This window comes from Chiloscyllium plagiosum, unplaced genomic scaffold (assembly GCF_037043375.1).
Source record: "Chiloscyllium plagiosum isolate Xiang-an unplaced genomic scaffold, Cpla_swu_hap1 HiC_scaffold_30, whole genome shotgun sequence".
Lineage (NCBI taxonomy): Eukaryota > Metazoa > Chordata > Chondrichthyes > Orectolobiformes > Hemiscylliidae > Chiloscyllium > Chiloscyllium plagiosum.
Genome location: NW_028270168.1, coordinates 17,915,796 through 17,941,725, shown reverse-complemented (window position 1 = coordinate 17,941,725; position 25,930 = coordinate 17,915,796). Strand labels below are relative to the sequence as shown.

The window sequence follows — 25,930 nt, the reverse complement described above, 5'->3', positions numbered from 1 at the left end:
TGCACATTCTCCCCATGTCTGCGTGGGTTTCCTCCCACAGTCCAAAAATGTGTAGGTTAGGTGAAATGGCCATGCTAAATTGCCCATAGTGTTAGGTGAATGGGGTAAATGTAGGGGAATGGGTCTGGGTGGGATGCACTTCAGCAGGTCGGTGTGGACTTGTTGGGCCGAAGGGCCTGTTGCCACACTGTAAGTAATCTAAAACAAAAGTGACAGAGGGTAGTATTTGATAAATTTGACAGAATGAGGTGGCAACTAGGAGTGCTTATGAGAACAATGCATTTGAAATGGTCTACATGTGCTTCAGCAAGGCTTTGGATGAAGCCTCTCATAGAAGACTAGTCAAAAAGGCCCATGGGATTCAAGTCAATGTGCCACACTGGATGCAAAATTGGTTGAGGGGCAGAATTTCTATACTGAAAATCTGTTTCCACAATCGGGTTTCCCCAAGATCAGACTGTGGGTGCTTTGGACTTAAAACGTAGCGGAAATGATCAAGAAATTCACAGATAAGATTTATGAGATGGTAAATAAATAGTGAGAACTGCAGGAAGATATCAATGGATTGGTCAGCTGAACAGTGTAGTGACTAAGTAATTCAACACAAGAGAGAAAAGGTAATGTCCTTGAGCAAGCAAGGCAAGAGACTACATGCTGAATGGCAAGATCCTGAGAAGTACTGAAGATCAGAGAAAGTTTGAAGTGTTTACCCAGAGATCGAGGCAGGTAGATAATGTAGTTAACGAGGTAAATGGAACACCTGTCTTATTTAGCCAAGGAACGGAATGCAAGAGCAAGGCAAATGTATAAAACGGTACTCCAGTTGTGACCTAACCTGAAAGCAGTTCTGGTCACCACATTATAGGAGGGATCTGACTGTGCACAGGCTGAGGTTGTTTTTCTTGGAATTGCAAAGATTGAGGGGGAACCTAATAGAGGTGCGTAACATTAACTGGGAATTAATCAGGGTGGAGAGAAGGCACTTTTTTCCATTAGAGGAGTTTAATAATTAGAGGATGTAAGTTTAAGGTAAAAGGCAGAAGACTAAAAGAGTTGAGAAGAATTATTTTTCACTGAGGGTAGGTAGTGTCTGGACACTTCCACCTAAAAGTGCAGTCAAGTCAGAAACTCTCAACAGTTAAACAGTATTTTAACATTCACTTTCATTTCCATAACCTCCAGAGGCTATGGACAAAAGTTTTAAAAATAGGATCAATGTAATCAGATCTGTGAAGAAGCATGGACACAATTGCCAAATTGCCTCCTTTGTGAACTGCAAACGTTTAAGAGTCTATTTACAAAAGGTCTTCAGAAATTAAAACTGCCAAATTTGGAAAACTAATTCCAGTTAAATTCAAGTCCTGCCCTTTAAATTTTCTTAATAATTAAAGCCAGGAAGACAGCATCTATTCCAGTCCAATGAGAGATAAACGCAGATAAGGGGCTTATAAATAGAAATTTTGATATTTATTCTGTACACCTCCAAAACAGCAACCACTGCCACGTAGTACTCCTGTGAAAAAGACCCGAGTCATCTAGATTCCTGTCACAATTAAGTGGCCCTTCTCAGATGCTTATCCTTAGTATGCACAGAATACCGACCTATACTTTTACAGTTCATCGACGATGATGAAATAAAGGAAGTAGTGATGAGGTCAATCACATGGAAATTCAATGGATCAGCTGGGGATTCCAAGCCATAATGGAGATACTTTGACAACAGACACCACCTCCTTTTCTCAAGGATAAGGTCTGCTTGTGACATTGGTGAAAGTGAAGATTAGCAGTATTGAAAATACCATAACAGTAACATGATCCACACTCAAAGATCTACGAATTCAAGTCTTTTGAATTTGCCAGACACCATGAATGCGCCAATGAAAATTCAAATCTTTTCACCTTAAGCGTGGGTTTGTATCACCAAAAACCATTTCACTGTAAACATTCCCTCCAAACAAAGGGCACTTATCTCATGCTTGGCTGAATCTGAAGTGCAAGTAGTACTGCTTTGTGGTCAAGAGCCAGATTCCAGGAAGAAGGAATGATTTTAAACACAAAAATTAAAATGTGACTCTTTCAGGTTTTAATATCACCAAGGTTCATTTGAATTGAATATCAAAAAATCAAGCTAGCAAGCTTCGAACATCTGAAAAGGCCAAGCTGTATTGGTACATTTACATTTCTACGCCAAACACATCCGTTTCATTTCAGCGTTACTGACGCCCATGCATTAAATATTGTCAGCCTTTTCAGATGTTACATACTTGGTAGCCTAAAGTTTTAATGTTAAATCTTAATAAGACTCTTGGTGATATTAAAACCTGATTTAGGCACATTTTAATTTCTATGTTATAAGTTTGGTATTTAAATTTGTTCCCAACCTTCCTAGAATCTGACTCAAGAATTCACTGCAGCTGAAAAGTCTCACTTCAATAGAATGATGAAATATTCTAACAAATTTAAGGTTCTGCCTGTAAACAGGAAGGTATTTTAATTCAGCATTTAATTAACCAACAGCACTTGTGAACACAGCATTTTGATAGGTATGGTTCTGTAGCCCCTATGGTACTGGGCTAGAAACTCAAGATGTCTTTCATTGAATCCTACAGTACAAGTTGTGAAATGAGAATGTTTTACTACACAAGCAACATGACAAACGCAAAAGTAAAACATGGAGATCTGAAACAAAAACAAAAGGTGTTGGAGAAACTCAGCAAGTCTGGGATCTGCAGAGAGGAAAAACAGTTAATGTTTCAAGCCCAACCAGTATTAAATTTTGTTCAAGATAAATGCAAACTTCAGGCTAACTAGTGTTTTATCAAGTTTTAGCATAACTACCTCTGCACCCCTATTTGAGCCCAAGCATTGTCTTCTCAACTTATCCTTTCACCGTCAGATTTCCATAAACCAGTTGTGACATTATTGCAACGTGATCCTGAACCCCCAAACCACAAAACACAAACAAATACATAACGTTAGACAAACTCTGAAGGTCCATCAGCATCTGTAGAGAAGCAATCACCTGATGAAGGAACAGCGCTCCGAAAGGTAGTGCTTCCAAATAAACCTGTTGGACTATAACCTGGTGTCGTGTGATTTTTAACTTTGTATATCCCAGTCCAACACCAGCATCTCCAAATCATAAATTGCAACATGTAAGCATTCATCTTTGGCCTCCATTCTTTTCTCGTCTGCAAGTTACACCTCAGTGACATCACCTAGATAACCAAGCTGCTCCTAGCTTCATCCATCCACACTTCTTTCAACTCACTATCACCATCTTACTAGAAATTAAATAACAATCATAATTACCTGCAGCTTGACGAGACTTGAGAAAATCCAAAAAATACTCCCCCCACCTTCATCTACCCATCGCATTCTCAGCTATCTTACCCCTACCCCATTCCATTTACCTCTCAGTCCCCCAGCCCACAAACCTCATTCCTGAAGGGCTTATGCTTGAAATGTTAATTCTCCCGCTCCTCAGATGCTGCCTGACCTGCTGTGCTTTTCCAGCACCACACTCTTGACTTCTATCAAAAATGCCAAATTTGACTATCCTCTATTTGATTGCTCACACTACATGATCCAAACAAAGGTGGCAACTGGAGATACAGGATTCAGAGTTTGTCATTTCTGCTTTGACAATTTAGGATCATAATTTCCCAACAGAAATACTTCACAAACAGTATTTTTGTTTTGAAAAAGGGAATAGTCAGTTTTATTGCAATGGCTAGCCAAAAGATATTAGTCAAAGTAGTTACTGAGTTGTGACAACATTCACCCTGGAAATCACAAGTTGATAAGACTATCAAATAAAACAATTCCATTCAACACAAAGGGAGGTCATCATTAATTTCAAAATAAAGTGCAACAGAGCTCAGTTTCTTTTTAACTTATAAACATATACTATTTTCGAGGGCAAGACTCATGCTGTGCTTGTGGTAAACAATGACCTGGCAACAATTTCCTGAAACATCAATAAACTGTATGGACACAATGCAAATTGATTTCCAATCAAAGGATCACTCCTCAAAAGCTACATGGCAATGCCATAAAAATCAAACTTGATGCATAAATTTTAAGAACAGCAAATCTCAGTCTATTTCCACATTCTTCCACAAACAGAATTTCCAAAACAAAAAAGTGTCAATGGCTTCTTTAATAATCCAAAGTGGCCACCACTTTTAGCTTCATTAACCCGCTCAGTCTCAAACGCAGCCCAACTTACCCAACAACCGGCCAATTAAAATTTAATCATCCAGAGACTTCTTCATCCTGCAATATATTCTTCTTTCTCACTCATCTGTACCAGACTTAAAATTCTATACTCAGCAGTAGGTAATAAAATAGACTACTTCTGCTTTTCAAGCCTGATTTTAAACCTATTAAGGCTCAGAAGTTCCCACTATTAAAAGCCATGTATGGTCAAACAGATAAATGTACACTCGTATGCACAGAGACAATATGAAAATTCGCGGCAAGTACTGATCAGGATAACAACTGGTTACTTAGGCTTAACCGCTACAATCTGCAGACCCTCAACATGATCTCTATTCACAAATGAGGATATTCAGATTTCCTGTATTTGGAAAAGAAAAAAAAACAGGTTAGAAAAAAGTCAACATTGAAATGGAACCCCTCTCATTTTGGTTTTTCTATTCAATTATACCTTCCTGCTCCATAGAGGGTTCCAGCCGTAGAACCAACACTGTCTCACCTCTTCCACTGTCGGAATTGTTAGACCGTTTGTCCAACATGCGCTAACAAGTGGAAATTCTTCCCAGAGAATAAGGGGAAGCCACAGCCAGTGCCTTTGGTCATCACCACCCCTTAGCCACCAAGTGCATCTCTCCCCCGATAACCGCCTGAAGCTGAACTCAGTTGTTCACAACCTTAATGACACATTTGACCAAGCTGAGCTTCCAACCTCATCTACTGTCATTAAGATTGTCCATTTCCATCTCCATAAAATCACCAGCCTCCACCCTACCTCAAGTCATCAGCTGCTGAAATCCTCATACTTGCCTCTTGTTTCGTGTATTTACGGTCAACCTTCACATTCTACCATATAAGCATGTCATCTAAAACTCTGCTGCTCATATCCTAACTCTGACAGTCCCGTTCATTCAGTCGTGCTTGCTGACCTACATATTATTAATTAGGAAAATTCTTTAAATTTTCACTTAAATTCCTTAAGTTTTCAAAATGGTTCCATGGCTCAACCCCTCCCCAAGTTTCTCCTCTAACCTGCTAATCTGTGTTTTCAGTATTCCTCCAATTTCAACTTCTCAAGCAACTGAATTTAAATGCACCAGAAAACTGGCATGCTTTCAGTTGCTGAAGACTTCATAAGCTCTAAAATCTCCCTTTGAGCTCTGAAACGTTCTCCTCAAATTTCACAGTTCCCCAACCTCATTTTCTTCCTTTGACCAAATTTTTGCTTTCCTGTCTTAAAATTCCCTTGTGTGGCTAGGCATCATCATTCATATCATTTTTCATTTTATGAAACAGGAAGACATTTAGAATTTTATATTAATGGCACATGATCTTTGTTTCTCAAATATTTTTAATATTTTAACAAGCCCCATTAGATTAAGGCAAGTAGTTTGAGGAGCTATCACAGAAAGTACTACCTCAGAGGTTAACATTTTGATGGCTTACTTGATGCTAAGAGTGTATTTTGACGTCTTGCTAGATGGTACAAATCAAGGTTAATGCTCTGTTTATTTCTAACGTTAGCTATATTTCGAGAGGAATAGAATTGCAAAACAGAAGTTGAATTAATCTTGTATTAATCTCACTGACACATGGAATATTCTGTAGTTCTGAATTACTCAATTTATAGAGTAGAAATACATTGGAATAAATACAAAAATAATTTCACATGTGAGAATGCACCTAACAGGAAAGATAGGCAAGGATGTTTCACTTCTCTCCTGAAGAGAGAAGACAGAGGTACTCTCTAAACTATCACTACAAACAATTTCCTTTTGTTAAAGTAAAAGCAACAATCCACACAAGCACCTTCATGCATTGAAAACATTTTATATGGTCTAAACTGATTGAAAAACATGCCTTCAGAGTGATACGTGGCAAGGGCAGTATAGTCAGTTTTGTGCTCCTAAGTAAGGAGAAACCAGGATCTCTGATCATTGTTCACTATCTCTATTGGAAATCACACCTGCATGCACAATGAGCCAGGACATTGGTGTCCTGTCATCTCACCAGTAAAAAGCAGCCACCTATACTCCAACATTAGACATGATGAGTTATGAGACCGCTGCAATCAAAGCAAGAATAGCAACTCTTTCAAAAAAAAAAGTGGGTGTGCAGTTTTAATAAAGTTAAAGCCTTCAACTTCCACTATTAATGACAGCCACTTGATCAGGCATTCTCTTAGGCTTCTGTAGTATGTGATATTAACATAAAACAATCACGAGTGTCACTACACACTAGCTAAAGTTTGTCAACATGTAGATTCCACTTGATATTAACGGTCCTTCCAAGACAGCAGTACATTGACTATACACAAAGGCTTCAGCCGCAGTCAGAAACCAATTGCTCCCAGGAGCGATTACTGAAAATTAAAACAATTAGAAGTTATTTGAAATGTTAAGTGATTTATTACCTATGTTCATCAGAACAACACTACTTACTAATTTAAACCTATACATTGTCAAAGGATTCTGTAAATTCCAATTTAATCATGCCAAAGCCAGTAGAGCAAGTGGCAAAGGCAATATTTCTGAATTAAATGGCACATTATCCAAAGTACCCCAACAACGTGGATTTCTGAAGTTTCAGAAAACCGTGTTTGAATGCATTATGTATTAACCAGCATATCAAATCAAGTTTAATGTGGAAAGCAAAGCAATCCATGCAACTTCTAACGATTTAATGGTTGAACATCTAAACAAAAGCTGCAGGGATATCCCTTGTAATGCTGGACAAAGATCAGCCAGTTTCCATCTATGAAAGAGATGACAACTGATAAGAACATGGCATATTTGGCAAATTACTGATTAGTATCAATTTTCACAACAGAGAAAGGGGCCAAATTACCAGCAGCACAAGGAAATATTTCTTTACTATTTGTCATCGAATGTGGCCACCACTTATGGCACACTGATCTGCCCCTTGAAATGAGTGGCTTACAGGGGCCATTTCAGAGGACAATTAGAGTCAACCATATTGCTGTGGGTCTCAAGTTTCATGTAGGCCATGTAAGGAAAGGAGGACTGCAGATGCTGGAGATCAGAGATGGAAATGTGTTGCTGGAAAAGCGCAGCAGGTCAGGCAGCATCTAGGGAACAGGAGAATCGACGTTTCGGGCATTAGCCCTGAAGAAGGGCTAATGCCCGAAACGTCGATTCTCCTGTTCCCTAGATGATGCCTGACCTGCTGCGCTTTTCCAGCAACACATTTCCATCTCATGTAAGGAAAGGACAACAGATTACCTTCTTCAAAGAACATTGGGGAATAAGAATGGATTTAAACAACCTACATGATGACATGGTCACCATTAGGCATTCCAAAGTTTTGCTGTAAATTTCAGCATCTGCCTTGGTGGGATTCAAACTCTTGGCCCCAGAGCCTTAGCATGGGTCTCTAGGTTATAGTCCAGTGACATTACATTGTGGGGAGGCAGTGGAATATTGATAATCTAAAAATAAAGCCAGTGGAGGAACTTTCTGCAAGCCTTTATTTAAAAATAGTAACTGAGAAAATAAGGCAGGCAATCCATACATGCAACCAACCTAAGGAGTCAAAATTGCTAAGGAAATTACATATGCTGGACACAATTTTTGCAAAATTCTGTTTCAGGTATTGTGCTGCTGGATTGGAATCTTGCAAATGCGACTTCATTATTTGGAGAGAGGAAGAGGGAAAGCTCAACCATAAAGATCTCTACTAGCTCCTTGGATTTTCACTAGACTCACATGAAGGAATAGTATATCCAAGTCTGAAGGTAACACCAAGTTGAGAAATTACCTAAGTTGTGGAATATTAGGCAAAAAGTCACTGAAGGACAAACAGGCTAAATGTGGCAGCTAAAATATGGCAAATGCAGTTCAGGTGTGGCGTCTCTTCTTGCAAAAGACTCACGAAGCAGCAAATTGATTTAATTGGTGACATAGAAATGATCACTGACAAATTTAAACAGTACTCAAAATGATTACTGGAATTTTGACATTTATAGAGCAAATGATAACTCAGTTTTACATAGATCTTAAGTAATGGGCACGCCAACCTCAGGAAGTCTATACTGGACTTGGAGTAGATACAGCATAGATGCATCAAAGTTGGCCTGTATTCTTTACGGTTTATAAATGGTTGAGGAGTGATTTAATCAAGGTGCTAAATCTAAAACACACTTCCTCAAATCACAGTGGAACCAAATTTTCAAGACTGATTGATAAAAATTGTTATTGTGCAACATTTTTAAGGGAAAGGGAGCAACAATGAGTAAATGGAGTTAAGTCCACATCAACGAAAACTGATATTAATAGCAGAACAGGGTCCAAGGGCCAAACGATGTACCTTCTGTTTTTATATTCTAAGAGGTTTTAACAGAGGAAACTGGCATGGCAAAATAACAGACGCAGACTGTGAAATCAGTTGAAAGTCAAGCATGGGCCCAACGTGTCTGGAAGTTTCAACAAGACCGCATAGTGACACCAAGATCAAATGTGCAGACAAAATGGCTCATCATGTAGCTAATGCGCAGATAAAGGAAAGTCAAGGATCGAAACAAGTTCCATAGTGTCTCAAACTTAAACTGTAGGCATCATTTAATTGAATTCACATTACCTAACAGAGGTAAGTTAAATACAATGTGTCTTTACAAGTCTCAAAATACAAGGCAGAACAATTTTTACTGGTAATCACCACCTTACATAATTTAAGAACATAAATTTCCTATTTCTTTCTGCCTCTCCATAAGGCAACAAGATTAGATCATAACAAAACAATGTGAAGATAAGGTTTGTAATTCACAACTGATTAATCTCTCCGATATAAATTCACAAAAACACTAGTAGTAGTTATGGAGTAGCTTAATGGAAATCAAGCTCTCCATTACCAATTTCTCAAACAAATCTTCTTTAAAACCACCAGTTGGTGGATGTGAATGGTCAATAATTTGTTCACATACTGCATACTCATTACAACAACTATTTTCCAGGTCAGAACCATTTTTACTTAAAGTTTTTCTCAAATTCACAGTCTATTAATGCTATAACCAATTGCAAGGAGGAATGCATCATTGTACTTTGCTGGCAGTGGTTGGACAGCAGCCATTTACAAGAATGTAAAAGTCAGCCTATCACTCAGCTTAAATAACTGCTTTAGATGGGTTGGAGACTCCACAGATCTAAATGAGCATTAGAAATATTTCATAAAAATGGAATTCTCTACCATCCATATCAATAGAGAACAAGTACCAACACTTCAGAGGAACAGTAATCCTGGAAAAAGACAGTTTTTTTTCAAAACCAATTACCATCTGACCTTAACTCTTGGTTACACCTGCCACAAGCATTTACAATTAAATTTAAAAAGCAGAAATCTATTCTCCACAGCAACTGTGCATGTATTCTGAGCAGCAGCTGACTAGAGCAGACACCACCTTCGGTCAGAGCTAAATGAAATCAGAAGGCCCCACTTCAGTAAAAGAACCCTGTAGAACTTCTCAGAATGAAATTTAACAATTTTAAAGCAGATTAAAAATACTATAGGAGATAACAGAGACTTTGCAATAAAAACACATCAACATCCACACTACTTGAAAAAAGTTGATTCCACTATAGTGAATGTGTTTTAAAATTGCCAATAAATTTACTCAGCTGAAACGGATGTTAGAATTGAATTCCCTTTCAACCATCCGGACAAATGATTATCCAACCAGCCTGTATTAAGGGTGAACTCCTCACACAAACATTCAATCCATAGTTTGGATTTTCCTAAAAATGACCAGTAAAATATCAGTACAAATTTACACATTTAATTGCCATTGATGGACACAGTCCAAAACTTGCAGTCATGGCAATGCTCTTACTCAATGAAAACAATGCATTTTCAAAGCTGACACATCAAATTGGCTCAGCAAATTGCCATGGCAACAGTACTTACTGCACCAGTCAACAGTGGCACAAGCCTCGCTGTTCACAGGAGGTCAGAGGTCAGTAGCAGAGTCAATTACTGTAGAAAGAGATCATTAACGCTGCAGGAAGCCCAAAAACATCCTTTAACACCTACTTCCTTCCTCACCACTAATCACTCCAAGACTGTGTGGCAATCTTGATCCCACAATGTGGGAATCCTTCTTTAAAACCCCTCACACACACTAGCCCGTATTTTCAGCATCCCCTGACTGTTGCATCTGAACAGATTTCCCTCCAAAATGGAATTATCAGCTTTTCAATATTAGTATTTTTATCAATTCCCATGACCTACATCCAAGTTTAAACGACAGAGTAAAAGGTCATTTTTATACAATGGAAATAGTTGAAGCTTCGATCCTTTATTTTCAGTTTCAACAGTTTAATCACAGAAATCCAGAAATAACAGAACTTTTTAATCACAGACAGCTATCTAAATACAAGAGTGAAACTATCCCAAGATTTCATCTTCAAAATATATACCTACATGGTTAATTCTATACACCAGGAAATCTGTAATCAACTTGAATCGTTGGCACGGATGCAATTCATTGAAAAATCTAACGACTTCAGCAAGTACAGGGAAAGATCCTCCCTCTCTGTTGAAGGGGTTAGGCTTCAGACAACAAACTAACATTTTCATCACACATGAACTAGAAGCATAAATTTGGAAAAATCACTATTCATAAGCAAGATCAAATTTGACCACGTTTCCACAGCTCAATGGATGAATGAATCACTTGCTATAGTACCTCGCCAAAGATCAGCAAGTCCAATCCTTGAAGCTTGAGTTATAGAAAGTGAGGGCAGTACGATGGAGGGAAGCAAAAAAGGTCAGGATTTCTTGATTTCAAAAGACAGCCCATATCACGTAGCTGGCTGAAACCAAAACAAGGGAAGTGTTGCCAAACAGAGACCTAAGGTTGCAGGTGGATGGTTTCTTGAAGGTGAGTTGTGGGTAGACAGGGGGGTGAAGACGTTTGGCACTCTTGCCTCACTGGTCAGTGCACTGAGTATAGGAGAGTTGGAACTTCATGCTGCAGTTGTACAGGTAGGGCCACTTTTAGAATGCTGCATTCAATTCTGGTCTCCCTGCAATAGGAAAGGTGTTGTTAACCTTGAAAGGGTTCAGAAAAGATTTACAAGGATGATGCCAGGATTGAAAGGTTTGAACTATAGGGAGATGCTGAATAGGCAAAGGCTGAAGGTGATCCTTATAGAGGTTTATAAAATCATGCTGAGACTTATACAATTAATGATAGGGCTTTAAGTAGTGTTGTAGAATAGAGGAACTGAGGGGTTCAGGTACATAATTCTTTGAAGTTTGCATCACACACCGTGTGGTTAAAAAGGCATTTAGCAGGTTTGCTTTCATTACTCAGTCATTTGAATATAGAAGTTGGGACATCATGTTGAGGTTGTACAGGACATTGGTGAGGCCTCTACTGGAATACTGTGCCCAATTCTAGTCAGTCACTCAGTTACAGAAAGGATATTATCAAGTTGGAGAAGGTTCAGAAGAGATTTACCAGGATGTTGTCAGGTATGGAAGGTTTGAGTTACAAAGGAAGGATGGATAGGCAGGGATTATTTTCACTGGAACATAGGAGGTTGACAGGTGAGCTTATAGAGGCTTAACAAAAAATCATGCGGGGTATAGATAAGTTAATGATAAGTATCTTTTCCCGAGAATGGGGAATTTCAAGATTAGGGGACACATTTTTAAAGGTGAGAGGAGATTTTAAATAAAGACAAAGTCGTTCACATTAACTTCCTGAGGAAGTGGTGGATATAGGCACAATTACATTTAAAAGTCACTTGGATAAGTACATGAATTGGAAAGGCTTGGAGGGATAAAGGCCAGGAACAGGCAGGTGTGACTAGATTAGTTTCGGATTACGGTTGACATGGACTGGTTGGACCAAAGTGTCTGTTGCCATGCCGTATGACTTGTATGACTAAGGAACACAGAGTCCGAGATGTGCAGCACAAAAACAGACTCATCCATGCAAACCAGATATCCCAACCCTATCTAGGCCCAGCACCCAGCCCATATCCCTCCAAACCCTTCCTATTCATCATTCATCGTAGTGGGCGGCACGGTGGCACAGTGGTTAGCACTGCTGCCTCACAGCGCCCGAGACCCGGGTTCAATTCCCGACTCAGGCGACTGACTGTGTGGAGTTTGCACATTCTCCCCGTGTCTGCGTGGGTTTCCTCCGGGTGCTCCGGTTTCCTCCCACACTCCAAAGATGTGCAAGTTAGGTGAATTGGCCACGCTAAATTGCCCGTAGTGTTAGGTAATGGGGTAAATGTAAGGTAATGGGTGGGTTGCGCTTCGGCGGGTCGGTGTGGACTTGTTGGGCTGAAGGGCCTGTTTCCACACTGTAAGTAATCTAATCTAATAACCATCCAAATGCCTCTTAAACGTTGCAATTGTACCAGTCTTCACCACTTCCTCTGGCAGCTCATTCCATACATGTCCCACCCTCTGCATGGGAAAAAGTTGCCCCTTAGGTCTTTTTTATATCTTTCCCCTCTTACCCTAAACCTATGCCCTCTAGCTCTGGAGCACTCCCATCCCAGGGAAGAGACTGTCTAATTCTTCTATACATGCCCCTCATGATTTTATAAATCTCTATAAAGGTCGCCCCTCAGTCTCTGAGGCCCCAGGGAAAACAGCTCCAGTCGATTCAACCTCTCCCCAGAGCTCAAATCCTCTAACCCTGACAACATCCTTGAAAAGGGTTCAGAAAAGATTTACAAGTTTCACAACATCCTTCCAATAGGAAGGAGACCAGAATTGCACGCAATATTCCAACAGTGGCCTAAACAATGTCCTGTACAGCTGCAACATGACCTCCCAACTCCTATACTCAATACTCTGACCAATAAAGGAAAGCATACCAAACACCTCCTTCATTATCCCATCTATCTGCGACTCCACTTTCAAGGAGCTATGAACTCTTTTTCCCTGGAAAGGGGAGTCCAAAATTACTGGTCACAGGTTTAAGCTGATAAGGCAAAAGATTTAAAAGGGACCTGAGGGGCAATGTTTTCATGCAGATGGTGATGCATATAGGGAACAAGCTACCAGAGATGATAGTGGAGGCAGGTATGATTATAATGTTTCAAAGATATTTGTAAGGGCACATGAATAGGAAGGGTTAAAGGGATTGAGCAAAATGATGGCAAATGGGACGCGATCAGTTCAGGATATCCTGTCAGCGTGGATGAATTGGACCGAAGGGTCGTGCTGTATGACCCTATGAGTCCATGTCCACCCTTTACAGGTAAAGAGCTAGCCAATACAGAAAGAATAAGGAATGCCTCTGGTCTGTGGAGTCTTGTCAGGACAAGAGACCAAGAGAAACGAAAATGGGTGAAGAACACACTTTTTGGTCACCATTTAGAAACTGATAACTGTATTCCAATGTTAAGTGGCTAAAGTTGGCTTCCTTCTACCCTATCCAAAATCAACAGAACATTCACTCTTTTGCAGGTCAAATCATAAAAATAATCATTTACCCCAAAACTTGAAAGGACCTCTGCAACTAATCGCCAAAATCCTGAACAAGGGTTTGATGCCTCAATCAATTGCTGGGTTTGAATTGATGATATTTTAAATTATTGGTACAAGGAACGTTATGGACAGTAACAGTCCAACAAATCAGTGGTTCGCAGCATTAATTGTACACTCGCGCATGTGTTGTTCATATATTTTTTAAAAATAATAAAAGAGCTGTTGACAAGTTAAGTTCTACAATTGGAAAACACAATATTCTGACAGAAGTGGCTTTTGAATCGAAGCAGAAAAATAACTTGCACTACAGATAATATACTGAAACTTTTTCTAAACAGTATAACTGGGAAAATAAATAAAGCTCAAAACAACAGGACACCAGGGCCCCATCAAGGCATAACACATAAACAGGATGCTCAAGCCCTGACACAGCATAACCAAATCAAAACAGGAAGCAAGGCCCTGAACCAAGTCACTAGAATAGTAACAGGAAGCAGGCCCCCACTGAGTATCAATGCACAATTTACAAGCAAGCACCCAGCTCAGAATGTATAGAGCACTATTAAACCATACAATGTATAAATAAGCAGACTACAAATTTGATTAGCTTGTCCTGTCTAGCCAGAGACTATATCCATTGAAATCTTCCCATAAGTGAGGAATTCCCTGTAAAATCAGCCTCAGGTTGTGGAACGTTTATTCAGGTATCTGCCAAAACAAAGCAGCACTCACTGCCCTGAGACAAGAAATATTCGAACAAACCACGATGTGCACAACACATCATATAGAAAATTAAACAGTACCACCAATATCACATTTACCTATACCGAAGCCACTGAAGAATGGCAAAGAACAAGGCAAACTCTTAAAATAAACCTAAAAGTTAACTATTTCCATATGAGGACCCTACAGTAACAAAGGAAAAGTTATAACTCCAACACCTTAAACGTTTAAGCACTCAGCCATAGTTATCTCACACCTACTGTTTTCAAAAGCTAAGTAGAATTGTACCTGCTAATCACTAGTCAAATAGTTTTCACCTCAACAAACATACAAAACCATCTTTCCCACAACTAGACATCTTTCTTCACTTGCAAATTCAACAACGTTACTGAGACAAAAGGACAAAAAAAACAAATAGTTCAGCTTTTCCAACAAAAGTAATTAAATTCTAAAATGGGTCAGGTTGGTAAGACCGAATAAAACTCTAAAATATCAAGAGTTCTAGTTCAGCAAAGACAGTAACAGGAATCTCAAGAGCTTCGAGTGAGTGAATTCCCCTTCAAAACAGGGCAAACACAAACTTTAAATTCCCCTCCCCTTTGTACTGGTGCACCAGGGAAACTGGCTGGATTGTAGCAACAACTTACAAGCAGTATCATCATTTTCAGTGGAAAGCTTAGGCCACAACACCGGAAAAAATCTTTGTAATTATGTGGTAGGTTTTAAAAATATGCCATGTCCAGTAATGCAACAAGACCTGGACAAGATCCAGGCTTGGTCCAGGCAAGTAACATTTATACCAAACAAATAGCAGACAACGACCATCCCCAGCGACAGTCAATCTAACCATTTTTGTCTTTTGACATTCAATGGTGTTACCATAACTGACTCCCCACTATCAATGTGTGCGTGCGCACATCCAGTGAACTGGACAAACCAAATAAGTACTGATGCTGCAAGAGCTGGGAATGCCCCATGTGTAAATTTCAGTTAACCCGGTGATATAAGTACAGTAGCTACAAGAGCAGGTCAGATACTAAGAATAATGCAGGGAGTAACTCACCTTCTGACTCCTAAAGTCTGGATGAATGCAGCTCCAACAATACTCCAACAATACTCAATGCAGGCACCATCCAGACCAAAGCACATCACTTCACCGCCTCCACATCCATTCCTGCTACAGTCAATCAGTTGTTCAGGTTTGTTAATGGAACATCACGTGGGTCCCGTCATTTACAGACGTTACCTTGCAGTAACTTCAAAACTTTGAATGTTTTAACAGTTCCAAATATTTTCTCTCTCATATTTATGACTCAGAAAAGATTTACAAGGATGTTGCCAGAAATGGAGGATTTAAACAATAGGGAGAGGCTGAAAAGGCTGGGGCTATTTTCTGTGGAGCATTAAGAGGCTGAGGGGTGACCTGTTAGAAGTTTATAAAATCATGAGACACACAGATGGAGTAAATAGTCAGGATCTTTTGCCTAGGATAGGGGAGTCCAAAACTAGAGGGCATAGGTTTAAGGTGAGAAGGGAAAGACTTAAAAGGAACCTATGGGGCAACTTTTTCATGCAAAGGGTGGTGCACGTACAGATTGAACTGTCAGAGGAAGTGGAGGAGAGTGGTACAACTGCAACATTTAAAAGGCATCTGGATGGGTATATGAATAGAAAAGGTTTAGAGGCATATGGGCCAAATGATGGCAAATGGGACTCGATTAATTTAGGCATGGATGATTTGGACTGAAGGGTCTGTTTCCATGCTGTACATCTCGATGACATCCACTCTCTTCACCAATGTTCAACGGCAAGTGCATACCATCAACAAGATGAACCGCAGAAATTCAAAGATCTTCAGACAGCACCTTCCAAACCCACAGCCATTTCCATCTAGAAGGACAAGGGCAGCACATGGGAACACCACCACCTACAAGATTCCCTCCAAACCACTCACTACCCTGACTTGAAAATATCACCTTTTCTTCACTATTGCTAAGTCAAAACCCTAAATTTCTCCCTCTAATGGCATATAATACATGGATTGGAGTGGTTCAAGGCAGCAACTCGGGAAAGGCAATAAATGCTGCTCCAGCCACCGACACCATGTTCACAGGTGAACACAAAAATTACACATTCACTGAATTATTTAAATAGAGGATTTGGAAACATCTGCAGAGTAATTTAAATTTGAATAAAACATGGCAGTGCTGCCAACTCATTATCCCAATCCCTAGGCAAAAAGCAGAATTTGGGACATAGAAGGTGCAGATTATGTCTGCAGGTTGAGGAGTAAGCATTAGTGAGGCAATATCATATAATTTTAGCAAGTTGTTTTACATTAACAGTTGCAAAATCAATTGTAATTATGGAGCAAATACCTTCAAAAACAAACTAGAGACAAATTGCTCGACAGCAATAAGGAACAGTGGAATATCACTGGATCCTGATCTCTAAATTACAGGGTTCAAAAAGTCAGCAGAAAGCCACTTTATTGACCAACTTTCAACAGTAAACCTTTAGTTTAGTCACAAAACAGGACAACCATCTTACTATATTCTAATGCATTAAGAAAAGTATTTGGGCCCCAGAGAAGGAAATGCAACAAAGACAGATGTAAAACCCTCTTACAGAGGCAGCATGATGGGAAGTAGCAGAGGGTTGAGAGAGCAAAACATAGTGCTAGTTCTCCTCACTCAACAGGAGGGACTCACACCTTCTGCAGAGCAGTGTTTTCATGGCTACAGCCATGGGGAAAGCAAACTTCTGCAAACAGTCTCTTCAGCAATGCCTCCTTGCCTATTAATTTAAATAAAATTAAATTTCCTTCTGATCATATTTTACTGCACACATACTTCACCCAAACCCTTCTGTACCTCCAACTTTGACAGTTTTTCACACCTCCATTTCCAGTCTTCCAATGGTCAACTGGATAGGGCACCTCCTGGGTCTATTCCTTCCCATCTAGTCATACTGAGAACCTCCTGCAATGAATCATCTTCCTCATTTTTATATTAGAGCTCACTTGAGGATTAATTCCTCTTATTTTGGCATATACATCCCTTCCTCATCTACCATCATCCAAAAGCACATCAGTTTCCAAATAAATGTATTCATTTGCTGGATTTAGGTATTCATGGCAAGGTCAGTAATTATTGCTTGTCTGCACTATCGCCCTCTGCAATTATTGCTGACCATCTGCCACAAGCCCAATATGGCAGCCATGTCTTTCAATACTCAGCCAATTGGATTAATTGTGGTGCAACACAGCCACTCTTTTCAATGGACACACTAAAGTCTCAAATGGTACCAAAGCCCTACCAACCGAACAGGAAATACATAGGAATGAATGATAGAAGAGTCAGCAACACTGCATAACAGGCAATCTCATTAAACCTTGCCTGTATCAAATTACTGCTTGACTAATCAGAGATGGCAATTTCAATTTTGCCACAGACTGAGAGTTAGCAAGGAGTTTGCAGGATGCGTCTTTCGGAATCAGAATCTAATGTAAAACTGCTGTCCGGTATCATTGAACTTTTTGCAGCTGTTTGATACGACAATGTCTTCTGGAACTTGCAAGACAGTCAAGAATCAACCATTTTGCTTATGCCTTGCTCATTAGATTACTTACTTAGTGTGGAAACAGGCCCTTCAGCCCAACAAGTCCACACCGACCTGCCGAAGCGCACCCACCCAGACCCATTCCCCTACATTTACCCCTTCACCTAACACTATGGGCAATTTAGTATGGCCAATTCACCTAACCTGCACATTTTTGGACTGTGGGAGGAATCCGGAGCACCCGGAGGAAATCCACACAGACACGGGGAGAATGTGCAAACTCCACACAGTCAGTCTCCTGAGACGGGAATTGAACCTGGGTCTCTGGCGCTGTGCCGCAGCAGTGCTAACCACTGTGCCACCGTGCCGCCCACGTACTCCATGACTCTGCCTAGCCGCTTTCCAAAGCGGAACTGGACCACTCTGCAACTGCAGTCTCCTTTTTAACCACAATCTGTGCTACCAACCACATAGATTATCCATCACGAGAACTACTTGGGAATAGTTCTGGTCAATATTTATCCCTCAAGTTAAGATTTTTAAAAACACAGCTTATTACGTCATTATCACATTGTTACTCATGACAGTTTTGACAGAATACCAGCTGTCATTTTCCTTCATTTTGCCTGACTACCTTCAAGTGTACTTGAATAAATGCAAAACATTTAGAGATGGCAGACGGCCAATAGGGTGAAGTCTCTTTAACAACTTCCACGTCCATTACACTGGTCAACTTCTCTAGCTCATCTCAGCTTAGCTGCAACAGAAATCCTCATCTAGGCTCACGTCATCTTCAAACTAAACATTTCAATAATTTTCAGACTGATTCCCATCTCATATTCTCCTCAAATTTGATCTCATCCAAGATTCTGTTTCCCATATCCTAATTCATACAAAGTTCATTCATCCATTGGACACATACTGACTCCTAGATCACAATACTTTGATTTTAAATATTTTATGCTCATATTAAAATTCTTCTCTATGACTTTGCACCTCTTCGCTATTAACCTCCTCCAGTGACCTACTTCACGGTCCTTTAGTCTATTAGTTGGCATGCTTTTAGCCTTGGCTTTAAGTTCTGGAAGCCCCCAACCCCCCCAAGCTGTCTCAGTGTCTCTCCCCATCTCCTCTCCTTTAAAGGTGCGCCATAAAACCCACATTTTAAGCCCATTTTGGGGCCCTCTTTAACACAGTGGCCGTCTCCCCTCCCTGGACCAGAAGGCCTGGGTTCAGGTCCCATCTGCTCCAGAGGTGGGTAATAACATCTCTGAACAAGTTGATCAAAAAAATAAATTAAGCCAATGAATTTGGATATCTGTTTTAATTTCTCCTCCTCTGGCCTGTTGGCAACTTGGCCCATTACGCTATTATTGCTATGATAGTCTAACTATTTGTACAAGATTAACATTATCTGTAAATTTATATTCTCCCACTCCTCACCCTTTATAGGAATTTAAAATCCTATATTTTCCCAAACTGTCCTCCAACTTTCAAAGATAGAAGTCTCTGAACCACAAACTCTCTGGACTTTCATTCCTTTCAAAACTTTACCCATCTACCATGTTTGATCCTACAGAACTCTGATAACATCATAACCCAAGACTCAAATAAGAATACTGAACTAAATAAAACCCATTAGCTTCAGAACTGTACACAATAGTCATACCTCGCATGACAGTACTTGAGGAACTCCAAGTACCGTGGTTTTGGCATTTTTTAAAAATTCAGATTGCTGTCAATCAACCAATCATATTTTCCTTAAACAGCACTACACAATTATTCATGAAGAAATGTTACAACACAATGACAGAACCGCACATGACTACAGAGAAAAAAAAATCATTTTGCACATTGAATAAAAACAAAATTGCCAGGAACACACACATCCCATGAAAGGATAAAAAAAGTTAAGTCTTGGGGCAGAAGTTCTGGCAGCAGACTGCTGCCAGTTGTGGCAGAAAACCAACCAAACCTTTAGGAAAATGGCAGAATTGGCCATTTATGTCAGTCCAGAGGATTGTGCCCATTACTGAACTGTGATAGGTGATCAGTAGAATATCCTATCAGGGATAAACATCAACTTCTGCTGTTCAAATTTCGTAGGCCCACATTTAATATGAAAATTGCCAGTGCAAATTCATCATCTTGTAATTGCGTCTTCCATTCAGTCAAGGGGCTGCAGCATCAATATTAGCAGCATGACTATAAATTATGAAGTGACTTTCTTCTACAGACATTCTCCATTCTAAATTAAAAATCAGAAAAATTTGTAATGGCAATATTTTTAAAAAATGATAAAATTGACGACTTTTAAACATGAACTGGATCTTACCTGATCAACTATCCCAATCCTCTAAGTACACTCCAACTGAAACCTATATGGTCTTCGCCTCCAGCACATTTAACAGCCTTATGCCAAACACTGCACCATTCCTCAACAGACTTTTTATTTGAAAAGCAACGTAAAAATAAGCTGACAAGATGAAGAACAGCAACTTCCAATCTTCCTTACTGTAGCAGTGTTGCCATTTCCCCTGCCCTCAAAAATGTCTGGAATTCTTACTCCAGCACCAATCTATTAAAATAACTGCCATCAAGTGAATATCCAAGGAAGTAATGCAGGAACTAGGTGGCACTCACCGGCAAGCTGGACGGACGCCCCTGCTGCATGAGAGTTAGCTCCTCCTGGTTGGGTTTGTTGGAAGTCAACCCCTGTGGAGTCTGGGTGGCAAATGCTTCCTGAGACAAATCCTGCTACAAGACAGACAGAAAGCAGTGATCATAAGCATCCTTGGATTGTACAAAGGATCAGGATTGATTGCTAATGTTCAGAACTCACCCAGTTTGATTTGTAACAAATCAGTTAACTACATCTGTCAGAGGTAAGGGATGGGGGACAAGCTACAATAAGGTACAGATTAACATAATATCTTGGAGCTTCCCACAACATGATTTTTAGCTACTTGTTTCTTCCACTAAGCATCTTGGGTAGATTCTTACTCAGGCTGGAATGGCAGGGATAACTCAATGAATTTCATAATGAGCAAAAAGAAGTAGAGTATAATGATGGAGTAACCAATGAAGATCACAGAGTTAAACCACTGCCAACCCAAATAGCTGCAAATTAAAATCTGAATTGTAGAAAAAGCAACATCCAGTTGAAATTCAAGTTCACCTTCTGTACATCACAGGGTAGCAGCAGGGGATGGATTAATGAAATCAACGCAATGTCTGATAAAAATGGAAATATGGAACATTGGAAAAAAGTGTTTTTCTTTAAAGCCTAATATAGAACGTACTTGCTGTACTGGGAACCGTTGCTGTTGAGGGTAGGAAGGCTGTTGCTGGTTGTAATACGGTGTCTGGCCCTGCTGACAGTAACTGGCTGCACCCTGCTGGTTGTATGGAGGCATCTGCACAGGGGGAAAGAATACATTTGAAAATGCGATCTTCAAAATCCATCACAGCTTATACAAATATACCTGAAGTTTACACTCAAACAAAAACAAGTATGTTCCAAAAATCTGAAGAAGAACTTAACAGGATTCGACTTGAAAGAACAGTGTTACCCAAATCCTGTTATTGGTTAAAAGCATTAAAAACATGTTTGTTCAGAGTTACAAGCACCATGTAGCAAAGTCGTGCTTCCAGCCAGGCACAGAAGAGTGTCATCGGAAAGGACGCAGCTGCAAGCATCAGTGTTGGAATCATGCAATAGCACCAATCAGGACTAACTTTCTATGCTGGAAACTGCTTAATGCAGATCCAATGTTACAAAGCAACACTCATAGGCTCAACAGGGCGCTCTTATCTTTGAATTAAAAAAATGTTAATTTTAGGATATTTTGATCATTTTAATTGCAAAAGTGTGCAATCAGACATGTAACATACCTAGAATCTCTTGTGAATGTACTTTTTCCCCAATGAATATTTGCCCGACTTGATGTGGTATTTACCCAAGAACATTTCTCACACACATATATATCTACAGTCTCTAACTTACATCAAAAACAACCTGAACACAAAGGAGGACGACAAGGCTGCGGGGAGATGGGTATTTCTTGACAGTTCTAAGCAGAGCACAGTGACACTCCAGTGGAAAATTAGGTTTAGCAAAAGGGAAAACCTGGCTGATAGGGAATTGGGCAACAGGGCAGCTGTGAAGGTTATTACGCAGGCACAAGTCCTGCCCAACCAACACAATCAATGTACTCACTATCTATAAAGGTCAAAGAGAAAGACTGCCCGGGAAACAATGCAGGTCAATGCACCAGGACTCAGAGGACTGTGAAGTGGGTAAAACAGCATGTGGTAGTAATAATTAACCCTGTAATTGAGGCTGACAGTGATCCCTACAGTCATGAACAAGAACCCCACAAAGTGTGTAATGTATCTCCAACACCTGGACTAAAGAACATCTCAGCAGATAGAGAACTCCAGAAAGCGAGGGAGTCATGGTCCACCATAAGTAAATTAGCACCGCAGCAAACAGACCGGATGATTAAAATAAAGAGCAAACTAAACTTCAGTGGGAATTTATAGATAAAAGTACAGAATGGAACAACTGAGGGTGAGCAAAGAGACAGACATTAAATACTTGAACAGAAGAAATATCAGGACAAAAAAGTTAAAAACAACATTTGAGGCGGCAAAGGGGAACAATAAAACTAAATTACTGAGGAACACATGATAGGAATAGGGCCATCAGTGAGGACATGGAAAAAACCACAGCTAACAATAAAGAAATAGTAAGAATATTAACAATTATTGTGCTTTTATGTTTACAAGAGAGATAAAAAAGGTATCAAATGATAAAATTAATAAAACAAACATGTAGAATGAAAAAGCGAATGTCTGAATAAACTAACCTCAAGAGGATACAAGTACCTTGTCTAGATGGATTTGATATGATTTATTGTCACGAGGTATGAAAAGTGTCGTCTTTCTTGCTGTACAGACACGTCATACTATACAAGTACATCAAGGTAACAGTGCAGGATACAATGTTATAGCTGCCAAGAAGGTGCAGATAGATCAATATTAACATTTAAGAGGTCCATTCAAAAGTCTGATAACAGCGGGGAAGAAGCTGTTCTTGAATCAGTTTGAATGTGTATACAAATTTGTATATCTTCTGCCAGACAGAAGAGAATGGAAGAGAGTATAACTAGGGTGGGAGAGGTCTGATTCAGTTAGTTTCTGTTGGTTTCCTGAGGCAGTGGGAAGTATAGATGAAGACAATAGATGAGAGGCAGGTTTGCATGATGTACTGGGGTGTGTTGACTACATTCTCCAATACGGAGGAGAGAGACATTAACAACAAAACTTATATACTAGGCACATAACAGTCATATGAAGTTCAACACAAAATTAAGCAGTACATTTTGGTACAAAAAAAAAAGAGATCACATTACTTGAAAAGTCAGAGTCCAGGTGAGGCAGAGGATCACAGGCATCTCAGTACAAATTCATAATTCAATCACTGGAGGTTTAATCGCTAAATTAGCAAGTTCACATAAAACAAGCAAAGTACCGGGTTTTATCTATAGCTGAGATTGAATAGATGATTAGATGACAATCCTATAAAAAGGGTACACAGACACTGGAGAGGGTGAAAAGAAGTTGGAGATAGAAGATGATACTTGAATTGAATGTGCATGTGTGTCAGGAAAATATTGAAAGGTGGGCCGCTTCTGAAAATGTTTGAGGGGTGATCTAATAGAGATAATTTTTAAATTACAAGTATATAAAAAAATCCTTGTGGGAACAGCATAAGTGGAAGCTACAGTCACCAAAAAACCCAAAAGCAATTCAAAAGAAATTTCATCAAAAGAATGATGAAAATGCTGAACATTATACCACAGACGCTAAGAAGGGCAAGTCAGATAAGCATATTAGGAAGAAGGGGGAAAACGCTTAATTTGGTAGACAAGAGAATGGACTGGTTGGCTGATTTGTGTACAATGCATTGCACACAATGTTATGTAAAACAAATAATGAACAAAAAGTTGAGAGAACCTGTTGGAACTAGGGAAAGAACTACCAGGTAAGAGGACCCCAGTCAATACGGAAAAAGTGTTTTCTGATAGGGCAATGATGCTTAACAAAGTTGGACTTGAAATGAAGCACACGGAGTTTCCAAGCACAACAAAGAAAATGTCAATATTGGATAAAAGCATGGTGTTCTACTGTTTAATGATCGCCACTGAGTCCAACTGGAGTCTTTCCTTCGTTACCTATTTAAAACACGTACGAAAACTCTCTTGTACCTGATATCCTACTTCCTGAGTATCATTTCCCAACTGTGGAACCAGCCAGTTGGTTCTGCACTGTTTAATAAACATTGATTTATATTATGCTATTCAAATATATTTCCTTACATGAACTCTACATCTCTATTTAGAAATCCCATGATACTGCTCGTCTTCTTAAGTACCCGGATCTTGATCAGATGGGCCAATGGGCTGAGGAGTGGCAGATGGCGTTTAATTTAGATAAATGTGAAGTACTGCATCTTGAAAAGGCAAATCAGGGCAGGACATAGACACTGAATGGTAAGGTCCTAGGGAGTGTTGATGAACAAAGAGAGCTTGGAAAAGGTTCATAGCTCCTTGAAAGTAGGGTCACAGGTGGATATGGTCAGAGTAATCAGTACAGGAATTGGGAGGTCATGTTGAGGCTGTACAGGACATTGGTTAGGCCACTTTTGGAATATTGCGTGCAATTTGATCTCTGTTGTGAAACTTGAAAGGGTTCAGAAAAGATTTACAAGAATGTTGCCAGGGTTGGAGGATTTGAGCTATAGGGAGAGACCGAACAAGCTGGAGCTGTCTTCCCTGAAGCGTCACAGGCCGAGGGGTGATGTTATAGAGGTTTATAAAATCATGAGGGGCATGAATAGGATAAAAAGAAAGGTCCTTTCCCTTTTTTTGGGAGGGGGGAGAAATGAGAAGAAGAGTCCAGAACTAGAGAGCATAGGTTAGGGTGAGAGGGGAAAGATATGCAAGCCAGATCTAAGGGGCAACTTTTTCATGCAGAGGGTGGTGCATGTATGGAATGAGCTATCAGAGGAAGTGGTGGAGGCTTGTATAATTGCAACATTTACAAGGCATCTGGATAGGTATATGAACAGGAAGGGTTTGGAGGAATATGGACTGGGTGCTAGCAGGTGAGACTAGAATTGGGGTGGGAATATCTGGTCAGCGTGGACGAGTTGGACCGAAGGGTCTATTTCCTGCTGTACATCTCCAGGACTCGAGAAAAACAATGTATTGTAAACTCAGTCTTTCTTTTCATCCATAGTTTACAATGTGTGCATTACGTTAGTGTTTGTAATGGGAGCTCTTGTGGCAGAGTGATAGTGTCCCTGCCTCTCAACCAGAAGGCTCATATTCCAGACCCAACTCCACCAGAAACATTTGATAACATATCTGAAGGAAGTTGCAATCTATCCAATACTGGATAACAGACAGGCAGCCTTACAACTTAGTGTTAATGGATGATCAGTGAAGAAAAAGAGTCTTAGATCGAGCAGTGCTTATTTTGTCTTGCACTATGATTCTACCAGTAATTATGTCGGGAAAAGATTTCAGTCTTAAAAGTGAATAAACATTGCAAATTTAAATATTCAGAAATCTTCAGGTAAAATTGTGATGTGCAATGAGGATATATAAAACCTAAAGAAAATAGTGAGAATCATTTCTGGAGAGTTAAAATTGAAAAGCAGATAAATATGTTCAATTCATATGGAACCTTGGTTAGACCATATGGAGCACAACGAACAATTATAGTTTTCGTATTACAGAAAGAATATAGAGATACTGGAGAAAATTCAAAGAAAATGTATTTGATTTGTACTCGAACTGAGAAGACATAGGTACCAAGAAAGACTGAAATACCAACGGGTGAAGCACTTGGCTCTAGAAAAGGCTACAGTTAAGGTGATCTGACGGAAACG

General features: G+C 39.7%; 1 protein-coding gene across 5 annotated transcripts in view; it reads right to left on the bottom strand.

Moving 5' to 3' along the window:
* The window catches only part of LOC122563577 (AT-rich interaction domain 1Ab), a 126,450-nt gene that overhangs the window by 61,922 nt on the left and 38,598 nt on the right, over positions 1-25,930 (bottom strand). For 3 of the 5 annotated variants that reach the window (XM_043717476.2, XM_043717472.2, XM_043717474.2), the window contains exons 3-4: positions 21,273-21,386; positions 20,614-20,727 (exon numbers count right to left, since the gene is read on the bottom strand). In XM_043717476.2, the coding sequence (XP_043573411.1) occupies positions 20,614-20,727; positions 21,273-21,386 (228 nt within the window). The remainder of the gene's footprint in view (positions 1-20,613; positions 20,728-21,272; positions 21,387-25,930) is intronic. The other 2 variants (XM_043717475.2, XM_087976783.1) reach the window with 1 other exon arrangement.